We start from the raw sequence: 11,370 nt of genomic DNA, 5'->3' as shown, positions 1-11,370 counted from the left end.
TATGTATTAAATATTACTACTTCTAGTCTATATTGTAAGTCGTCAATAACAATAACATACCCAGTGTATTTTCATAAGTGAGTTTGGGTGGGTGGTGCATATGCAGACTTAACCCTACCTTGTGAAGGTAAAGAGGTTGTTTCCATAGACCCTCGAAGTCTATATTATTGTAAGTCGTATAACATTTTTATGCTCTTTGTAGGAAAAAAGGTTAAACGCTTTAAGAGTATCTATCTAAATTCGGTAAAAACTAGTGATGCATCTCTTTTAAGTATTTTACTTAATTAACATTTCACTGATTTTTAAAAGAATAAGAGTGATTTTATTTTTTAAGAAAGTAATAAATGCTTTGTTTGCTGAGACAGCAAATATTTAGAAAAAGATCTATGTTTGCAAAATAACAAATAATATTAATGAGAAGAATCATCATATGAGAATAGTCCAAATGAGGTCCTCTCCATAATTACAGGTTATGGCAAAACACCACACGTCTCCTCTCTTCCCCCCACCTAAGGTCTTAGTATTGAAAGGAATGGGGACATAATTATCTAGTCGCACACTCAGCGTTTATGTTAAATCAAATAATTTAATTTTAACAATTAAAACTTAAAATAAATATATATTTTTTAACCATGATTAAGTGATAAATATGTACCAATCACACATTATAAACATCGAGATCGAATAAGTTTTCTTTTTTGTCAAATAGAGATGGGTTGCAGGATTTTGAAAAGCACTAGCAGGTTTGTCTATTCTTTTATCTCTTGTACATCTTCTAACGAAAGTGGACTTAAATAATATTAAAACTATAACAAACACATGGTTCAAATATAATATACGAAAAAAAATCAAAGAGCTTATCAAGATGACTAGAGATCTATGATGACACATAAAAGAAAGCCATAAAAAATTTACTTCACAAGAAGTTAATACGGACCACAGAAAGATTAAATGGAGTGCATGAGGTTGAGAAAGAATTGAAAAGATAAGATGATAAAAAGGGCCATATGAACCACTCCCTCATTTGTGGGAAGCAATAGTGATACCTAGCAGTTTTTCCTATTTTTGTTTCTTTATTACTTTCCTTTTCAATCTTTGTTTTTGATTTCTACATATTGGCCATTTGTTCCAATCTCTCAACTTTTATTTTGTCCAACTCTGCAACCCTTTAGGCAAGTGGTCAATTCTTACTTGGGATTTTTCTCCTTTTATTATTCATAGTAACTCACATAGAGCTGAGTTACCCGATACTTGTATTGCTAGCCAATAATAGGTACCCGATAGTTGAGCAGGACACAACTGTAATAAAAAGGGATAGTATCCGCGCTAACTTTTGCCCTCAAATCGAAATTATATGTTGTCTTAAACAGTCTTGTATTAGTTTATCTTGCAAAAAACTAGTGAAGTAGTGGAAAAGTTTTCCTAACCAAGTGCAACTGTAAAAGCAAAGTTAGGAGACTGACTCAGTAAAGGTACAATAGTTATGCCTCAGTTTCAAATAAATTAGAATCGACTATATGAATCCTCATTTATCATGAGTGTTCTTTGTTTTCCTTCTAAATACTCATTCCCCTTTCAAGATTTTTTCCTGAAAATGTACAACTAAATCTTTATGAATAACTTTTACCTCTTTCATTTTCTCCCTCTTTCTGACAAGGGAAATGAGAAAATGACAGTCCACAAAAAGGAAAAGCTTCCAAAACTGCATTCCTAAAATAGTCAGTTACAACATCTGCACATAACAGATTGATAGGGCAAAGGGACCTAAAGTCTTATTGGCTCGTCACGAACAAAGGAAGGTCTCTTTTGCCTACGCCTTTTGCATTATATTCACAAGGTGACATAATAAGAGGATGTAAATAGGCAACAGAACCAACCAAAAAGGAAAGAAGTAGAAGAAATTAGACACAAGCAGATCGAAATATTACCCAAATTCCCTTGCATAGCAAGATAGTCCACTTGGTTTATTTACATGGATGATACATGGACTTCAATATCTTACAAAATTATAACAAAACAGACGATCCATTGTATCATTTCTGACTTAGGCATGGCATGCTTTAGTAACATCCTTCACCACATTGTCCCGGCTTGATTATCAGAGAAAGTAAGCATTGGAACAGTGGAATTTTCCAACAACGAGAGCCACTCCGGATTGGTCCAAGGCCTGAAAGCTCCTTTCTGTGTAAGATTCTAGCAACCACAGAAGAAAAATCGGGGGGTTTATATTGTAAATCTGTGTAAAGCACTAAAAATGTGATGAACAAAACAGAGTAAGACGAGCAATTGTCTGAAATCTGGAATTAGTGTAATTGTTGTTTAAACGAAAGTACAGAATTTATCTCACTAGTCCCTCATAATGAAATTCCTCAGACTAGCAAATGAGATCAACGTAACTAGATAGAAATATAAAATTAAATTGTTTTAAAGCTTCCATTGGATTCTAATGGAAACCAAAAAGAGAAAAAGGTTGGCTTCAACTGGATCAAGTTATCAATCACAAGAACAATATATATTCTGCGAGTCACATGAAATTTTGAATATAGGTAAATAATAAAGTTACACAAGATGCGAACAAACAATATATTCTGCGAGTCACATGAAATTTTGAATATAGGTAAATAATAAAGTTACACAAGATGCGAACACCAGTGATGTTTTGACTTGTATCAGCATATTGAATGTTCCCATAAGCTTCATTTCATCTAAAAATAACACCAAATTATTTGATTGTCTAATCATAATATCAGTGTTATTTCGGAAAGTCTCAACAAAAAAGTATTTTTGGTGACAAGCAGCTTGTGTTTGGCTAATCAATTTGAAAAGCACTCTCAAGCAACAATTTGGCTAACATACACAACGTGCCAAGTTTAAGGGTCTATCTAGGTATTTAGTCTAAGAATAAATTGTTTATGGATATCAGTGTTAAGCTCAACTATATGTGGGGCCACACAAGGTAATCACTTTAATTCTAAAAAAAATGAAAAAGAATGAATAATTGGGGTCCTCAAGCTCCCAAACTTAAGTGAAACTCACCTGATTTGCCATGTCAACATGAGGTGTTAATAAGACCCATTTCTGTGAAGTAAAAGTGTCTATCTGATCACTAGTTAACTTTAAGTGTCCAACTTACAAAATGTGCCAAGTTTCAGGGCATATCTAGGTATTTGGCCTTCTTTTTATATTGATCAGTTATTCAGTCACTGGAAGTGTATTCCTAAGGTCACTGGGCATGGAAGCTTCCTAGATGCCTCTAGGTGGACTCCTCCTACAGATTTTCCATGCGGCTCAGGCTGCCGCAACCCGGGGGGTTGGGGGGGGGGTGTAATTGCAAGAAGTCTAGCCAAAGGAATGCATTAAACAATTCTCAAAGTAACGAATATGAGCAACTCACCTGTAACCAAAAGAAAAAGCCGCGCAAGATGTTTAGCTTTTTCATCTTGTCGTTGTCAACTTCTTTAAGTTGTTCATCAAGGTCTGCAGGTTTAAAGCTAACAATCATTACATAATGCCTTTATAGTGAAACTTAAAATAACAATATACAGAATCACAAAGATCAAATGCTGCTTAATGTTTATAGTATAGAACTGCAGAAAATACAGAAAAAAGCACCCAAGAAAAATTAACTGAAGGTAGAGCATGGTCGGATGGAATTAACTTTTGAACAATTTTAATCGAACTAAGGAAAGTGAGAAAAGAAGACTCCTCTATCAATGTATATGTTTAGAAAATCAAAACCGAAAAAATCCTAAAATAGTGCTATTAGGCAAATTGTTGATAACCAAGATCCAAATTGCTGTAAGCAGAAAAAAAAAAAAAAAAAAAATATCACTTTTCATAAGAGTGTAAATTAATATGCTAGAGGTGAGAACTTCTTTAGATGACAGTAATTAGAAGGACTTAAGCATGATATAAATTGCGTGCCTTTCTAGTGCGTAAAAAGTTCCATCATAGTTCTAAGATTATCTTCCATAATTATTATTTATATTTTATTATTATTCATTTTGGTGTACAACATCATTTATTAGACGCTGACAAAGACTTGCCAATTTCATAGATGTTGTGTACCAATACTTTGATACGTAAAGCAAACCATAACATCAATGCAGAATAAATTTAAGATGTTTAGCTCACCTTTATGATGATCCAAATATGACTTTCCCAACCGCCTCGTTGAGCAAAATTTCCCATTACGTAAGTCCGAACTCTTTAGAACAGGCTTTCTACATTTGACAAGTTTCCACAGTTCTATATATTCCTTCTGATCATAAGGCTTCTCAAGAAGAGCCTTGACATTCCACCAAAAATCAGAAGTCACAGTTTGAAGCGGGCAGCTATCCTCAACCTTAATATTAATTATATCGTCAATATATAAGCATATCACAACGGAATATTTTCCAAAAACTTCAAATTAACCAAGGGTGTGTTTGGAATGACGGAAAATGTTCTCCAAGAAAAGATTTTCAAGAAAATAAGTGATTTCCTACTCATTTTCTTGTGTTTGGTTTCGCAAGTTGGAAACTATCATTTTAGGAGCATTTGCACATTCAAAGCAAAACACTAAGTGCAAATTCTGGTGGTGGTGTGGGGGTAGGGGGGGAGTAGGGAGTAAGGGGGTGGGGATGGGTAGAAGGGGTAGGGGTAAGTGGTAGGTAGGGCACGGGGAGGGGGCAAGCTGGGGTGGAGTAGGCGAGGGTGGGGGTTCGGCAAGGGGTAGGTGGGTTGGGGATGCGTTGGTGTGTTTTTAACTTTTTATTGATCCAGAAAATGTTTTCCCTTAATTTTTTAAGGAAAAAACTTCCCTCCATTTTCTCGTACTTTGAGGAAAGCATTTTCCAAGATATTTAGTGCAACCAAACAAGGAAAAATAGGAAGACATTTTCCGTCATACCAAACACACCCTAAGAAAGCAAGCATGTGTAGGGAGGATAAAATAAAATGGGGAGGAGAAGCAGAGAATGGAGGATCATACATTTTCACAGTGTTTTTCTGAAGAAGCTTCGATGAGATTAGAGCTTCCTTCCTTTCCAAATGTATAATTATCACCGACAATTATTTGAAGATCTTCTTCAGCAGCCTTAAATGAGGCTTCATCTACATCAGCTATCTCTTCTTTGACAGCAACATCTACTGGTGTCATTCTGGCTACATCTTCGTTGACAGCCACAACTGCTGATGATTTTCTCCCTTTTCGCGCCGTCGGCTCTTTGCTTGACCTCTTCCTTTTCTCACCCTTTCCCTGCCTCTTGGATGCATCATTGCCCTTCGTGCTACTTTTCTGCTTCCTAAGCCTCTTTTTCTTCTTTTTCTTTGGAGGTATATCGCTATCACTTTCCAGGAGAGCCCTTAATGATGGCTTTCTTTTTAGATTATATTGCCTAATAAATGAGTTTGTCATGCGCCAATTCTTACAAATAAATTTCTCCAGAAGTAAGGAATAGTCTTCATCTACATCAGCTGCTTCTTCTTTGTTATTGAATTTTTTAGCTGATTTTCTCCCTTTCCCTGTCTTCTGCTCCTTATCTGACCTATTTTTTGTCTCACCCTTCCGAGGCCTCCCAGGATTCTGGCTTGTAAGCCCTTTTTCCTTCTGAATAACAGGACCCAAAGGCTCAACTATCACATCATTATCATTTTCCAGTACAGTTCTTGAAAATGGATGACTTTCTACTTTATCTAAATCTTTCTCATCCCCAGCGTCTTGTTGTTTTTCCTGTCCTAAACATTCACACTCTTCATCAGATCCAGATCTATCTTCTTTCTCGTACTCTACAAATACAGGAAACCCATCGCTTCTATCAACTTTAAGCACATATGAGTTCCCTTTTGGCTTAACATTAGCCAAAAACTTCTTGTAATCTGGATCATCCTCATCCTCATCGTCTTCGTCCTCATTACCATCCCCATCATCTTCGTCCTCGTTACCATCCTCATCCATGTCATCATTAAGCTCATCTCTAACAATAGGGATACTTTCATTTGCACTTTCATTTATGGACTCTTTATCATAGTCAAGGAGAAGCATCAAAAACTGTGCATAATCTTCATCGATATTCTTCGTTTTTCTTATCTGCCTTTTGAAACGCCAAATATCACTATTATCAGACCCTGCTTCCTTATTCCCACAGTGTGCACTCTTTCTCCGTAAACGTTGAACGTCAAACAAAATATCAAAGCACTCCAAGGGGTTTCGGGCCATTTTAATGGGATTCAGCTTTTAACAACAAACAGATCAGACCAACAATGATTAGAGGCAAAAGAAAAAGAATATACTCAATGTAAGTTGACTAATAGTCTATTTGGCCAAGCTTCTCCAAGGCCGAAAGTGCTTTACTTTAAAACGAAGGTTTTTTTTAAAAAAGTAGAGGAGTTTGGCCAAGCTTTTAGGAGAAGAAAAAGTGTTTTTGAGTAGAAGCAGAAGTTGTTTTTGAGAAGCGGAAAACAATAGGTTCTCCCCAAAAGCCCTTTTGTAAAAAGCACTTTTGAGAAAATACAATTAGGACTTTTTAGGAGCTTGGTTAAACAGTAATTGCTGCTCAAAAGTGTTTTTCAAATTAATTAACCAAACATAAACTGCTTCTCATCAAAAATACTTTTTTGAACAAGCACATTTGAAAAAATACTTTTCAAAATAAGCTGATTTTAGAAACTTGACCAAACATGCTATAAAAATATTTAGTACCAAAAAAAGAAAGGCATATTCTGTACATGAAATTCTCCCCAGGGTAGAAGGGCGAGCAAATATTATCTGCAGCCTTCCCTTTGGATTTATGCGAAGAGGTTGTTTCCACGTATTGAACAAATGATCTGCATGTCCAAAGGGGAAACTTCGTAATTATGCCAATGTTTGTTCTCTACTAAATATATTAAAGATAACTAATATACTTGAATTCTTACATTCACACACATCAGAAATTACAAAAACCTATAAATTGTTAAAAGTTCCATAAAATCCAGCTGAAGATCATTGTTGAAGGGGAAAAGAGTCAGCTTTATCAGAAGTCTTAACACTTTATCAGAAGTCTTAACACTTGATACTCTACGAAAAAAGACCTCATCACTTTGAATAACAATAACCATCCATCATAACTTATGTTGAAGACATAATTATATAAATAAAGCAAGCCTTCTCTAATAACTTAAACTTTTAGACGGAGTGATTATGCAATTAAATTTAACATGGTACGAGCAAGCAAGTTGGAATCTCATCACCCCGTTAACAAAAAGTATATCTACATACTTGGCTCCAGAAAAAGAACATTGAAGACATAAATATATAAATAAATAAATAAATAGAAGTATTATCTCTCTAACTGCTAACTTTAAGGCATGCACTTGTGGTCGAAGAAAAAGCATCACGTGATGGGACATATCTTTTTTGATACCCAATTAAGTAAATACCATGTATGTTAAAGCATCATGTCACGAGACATATTAAAAATACAATTAAGTAAATAAAAGGGCACCCTAGCGGCTAAACTTTTAATACAAGTGATATGGCCCCAAAATATAATCGCATGATGCGTATTGACAGGGGCAGAAGGGCAAAAATAAAACCCTTCAGTGTAAAATCACACTATATACATAACGTTAAAATCTTCTTTTATGTATGGTACATGATGAACATCCTTGATGAATTCCTCCCTCCTCCACTGCGTATTGAAGATATAATTAAGCCATTCTACACTCTCTTAACTGCTAAGCTTTTAGGTGAGGTAATTCACCTTCAATGATTCCGTTAAAAGCCAAGATTTTGAATACCCACAAAACCCAAACCATATATACAGATATAATGTATACCACTTAAAAAAAGAATAAAGAGACTCATACACGTGCACCTGGAGAACAATTCCGTGAATATAGCAAAAAAGAGAGAAATTTAGCACACTAAAAGCTGAAGACAAAGAAAGGGCATAACTTGATTGAATGTTAAGCTTTTAGACGAGGTTATCACCTTCAATGATTCCGTTAAAAGCCAAGATTTTCAATACCCACAGAACCTAAATGCATATATACAGCTATATGTATGTTGGAGCTTTGATTGATCCTAATGGCAACAACACAGATGAAGAAAGTGATTCAAAATAAGAGGAAGACAGCATTGTATTCATCGAAGCCAGTTGGGTTTTCGGACAAAACAAAGTTCGAAATAGGCTATAAAGGAATGAAAGGGCTAGTGCATACAATTGACCACCACCATCCATTTGTCCCTACAAGTTCTAATCGTGAACGTCCAGCTGGCAAGATGGGAACCCATGGAACCCAAAGCATATATACAGATATAACTTATACACGTCTTATAGAGAAAACATAAGACTCACACACACACACCTATAAAACAATTCCGTGAATTAACTCACCGTGAATGAAAATTGAAACATATAGCAAAAAAGAGCGAAATTGATCACTGTAGAAGTTGAAGACAAAGAAAGGGCACAACTTGATTGACTGCTAAGCTTTTATAATTGTTCGCCTCAGTGATTCTGTTAAAAGACAAGATTTTGAATGCCACAAAACTCAAATGCATATATACAGATACTAAAAATGTCACTTCAAAAAAAAAAAAAAAAAAAAAAAAAAAAAAAAAAGAAGTGCAGAACTTATACAATTCCATGAATTAACTCGCCGTGAATGAAAATCGAAACATAGAACAATAAAGAGTGAATTTTTTACAGCAAAAGCTTAAAACAAAGAAAAAGCCTAACTTGATTGAATTCTAAGCTTTTAGACGAGGTAATTCACCTTCAATGATTCCGTTAAAAACCAAGACTTAACATACCCATAAAATCCAAATGCATATATACAAAAATAATGTATGACACTTTAACAAAAAAAAAAGACTTAAAAATTCCATGAATTAACTAACAGTGAATGAAAATTGAAACATAGAGCAAAAAAAGAGTGAAAATTATTACAGTAGTTCACCTTCAATGATTCCGTTAAATATCCAAGATTCTGAATACCCACAAAACCCAAATGTATATAAATAGATATAATGTATCTATAGAACAATTTTAATGAATTAACTCACCATTAATTAAAATTGAAACATACACTAGCAAAAAAGAGTTAAATTGAGCAAAATCAAAGCTGAAGACAAAGAAAAGGCATAACTTGATTGAATTCTACGCTTTTAAAGGCAATTCACCTTCAATAATTCCGTTAAAAACCAAGATTATAAAACCCCACAAAACCCAAATCCATATATACAGATATAATGTAACTATAAAACAATTCCATCAATGAAAATTAAAACATAGAACAAGAAAGATTGAATTTTTTTACACTAAAGTTTATTCTAAGCTTTTAGATGAGGTAATTCAACTTCAATAATTCAGTAAAAAACCAAGATTATAAAACCCCACAAAACCCAAAGGCATACATACAGATATAATTTATCTATAAAAACAATTTCATTAATGAAAATTGAAACATAGAACAAAAAAGATTGAATTTTTACCTTCAATAATTCAGTAAAAACCAAGATTTTAAAACCCCACAAAACCTAAATGCATATATACAGGTATAATCTATCTATAAAATAATTCCATTAATCAAAATTGAAACATAGAACAAAAAAGATTGAATTTTTACCTTCAATAATTCTGTTAAACCCCAAGATTTTAAAATCCCACAAAACCTACATGCATATATAAAGATCTAATGTATCTATAAGTATCTATACAAACAATTCCATGAATGAAAATTGAAACATATAGCAAAAGGAAAAAAAAAAAAAAAGTAAAATTTATTACAGTGATTCACCTTTAAGACTAGGTAATTAACCTTCAATGATTCCATTAAATACCAAGATTTTAAAACCCCACAAAACCCAAATGCATATATACAGATATAGTGTATCAACAAAACAATTTTAATGAATTAGCACACCATATATTAAAATTGAAACATAAACTAGCAAAAAAAGTTAACTTGAGCAGAATTAAAAGCATAAATTAGCTGCTCACCACTAAGAAGAAGAAGAAACAGCTTTAATGATAAATTGAGAATGGTAGATAATGACAACTCTGTTAAGTACTAATTTTGTTAATGGGGAAAAAAAAAAAACCCCACTTATATTATTCTCTACACTATTTTGCTAATCATACTTCCTAGTCTTTTTGGGTTTCTTTTCTCTAATTTCTATTAAGGGTGAATTGACACTTTTAGTCCCTAGGTTTGTGATAAATTATGATTTTGGTCCTTGTGAGATATCATGCTAACATTTTTTTTTTATTTTTTTTTTATGATTAGGGAACCACAACTGCTATCCTTTGGGTGCCAGCAATCACACATGAGAGATAGTCCATACTTGCAGTGTCGAAGTCGTGATTTAAATTTCAATCTAGAAGGCAAATCTCATACTATCGTAGGTAGAGGGTTTCGAAATTGAGAACTCCATTATAAAAGCCTCATGCTCAACTAGCTGATTCACCCTTGCCGGTGATATCATGCAACATATTTAATCTTTAGTAAATTAAAGTGTGTGTTTTTGGTCCCTTTATTCTAGGAAATATGTTATATTTAAATTATTTTAAAATTATATTACCCTCAAATATGGAGTAACTATAACAGTTCAACAAAATACATGGATCATTAAATAATGATACACTTAATAATTTAGAAATTTTTATGATTGTTCATGAACAAATGGATCAAAAGTGAACGTTTCAAGTAATTGAAGGTTGTATGTGCCTGATCAGATAACATAAGAACTAAAATTAGAATTTACCAATAATTAAGAGATCAAAAATGTTATTAACCCTTTCTCTAATTTCTGTTAAGGGGTGACACTTTTGGTCCCTCAATTACTAATTTTACTTATCGTAATATATATGACTCAATACATCTGACTTTTAACTAATTAAAATGTGCTATTTTGATCTTTATGTAGGAAATACGTTATATTTAGATTACTATGACCAATGGTTAATAAATTTGAAAATTTGTAAATATTCATAGGAAAAAGGATCAAAAGTGCACATTTCAAGTTATTGAAGGTTAAATATGATTAGTTAAATATCACAAAGACTAAGTTTAGAATTTATCAATAACTAAAAGACCAAAAATGCTAGGTATTAACCCTTATATTAATAGTGGGTATGTTTGTGGTGATTCACTTTTTTTTTTTTTTTTTTTTTGGAGATTCACTTCTTTCTATTAATATATAGTGGGTATGTTTGTGGTGATTCACTTCTTTCTTCTTTTCAAATGTCTAAATTTTTGTTACTTTTTTTTTTTTTAATTGCTAAAAGGATTTCTAGGTAATTCTCGGATTATTTTATAACCAATCCAATATAAGATAACTCATATGGGAATTAATTTTATAAAATAATCTCAAAATACAAAATCATTTTAATTTTAATTTTT

The 11,370-nt window shown here is 33.1% G+C and overlaps 1 protein-coding gene across 1 annotated transcript; it reads right to left on the bottom strand.

Moving 5' to 3' along the window:
* Nucleotides 1-1,901: 1,901 nt before the first annotated feature.
* LOC132040823 (stress response protein NST1-like) lies at nt 1,902-7,994 on the bottom strand. Its single transcript, XM_059431502.1, has 6 exons — nt 7,955-7,994; nt 6,683-6,807; nt 4,973-6,214; nt 4,135-4,345; nt 3,395-3,477; nt 1,902-2,193 (listed from the first exon to the last, which is right to left on the bottom strand). Exons 3-6 carry the CDS (start codon nt 6,197-6,199, stop codon nt 2,074-2,076), a joined length of 1,641 nt encoding a protein of 546 aa, XP_059287485.1. The 5' UTR covers nt 6,200-6,214; nt 6,683-6,807; nt 7,955-7,994; the 3' UTR covers nt 1,902-2,073.
* Nucleotides 7,995-11,370: the final 3,376 nt, after the last annotated feature.

Source organism: Lycium ferocissimum, chromosome 12 (genome assembly GCF_029784015.1).
Source record: "Lycium ferocissimum isolate CSIRO_LF1 chromosome 12, AGI_CSIRO_Lferr_CH_V1, whole genome shotgun sequence".
Lineage (NCBI taxonomy): Eukaryota > Viridiplantae > Streptophyta > Magnoliopsida > Solanales > Solanaceae > Lycium > Lycium ferocissimum.
The sequence above is the reverse complement of the archived record's forward strand: the minus strand, read 5'-3'. Positions and strand labels throughout refer to the sequence as shown.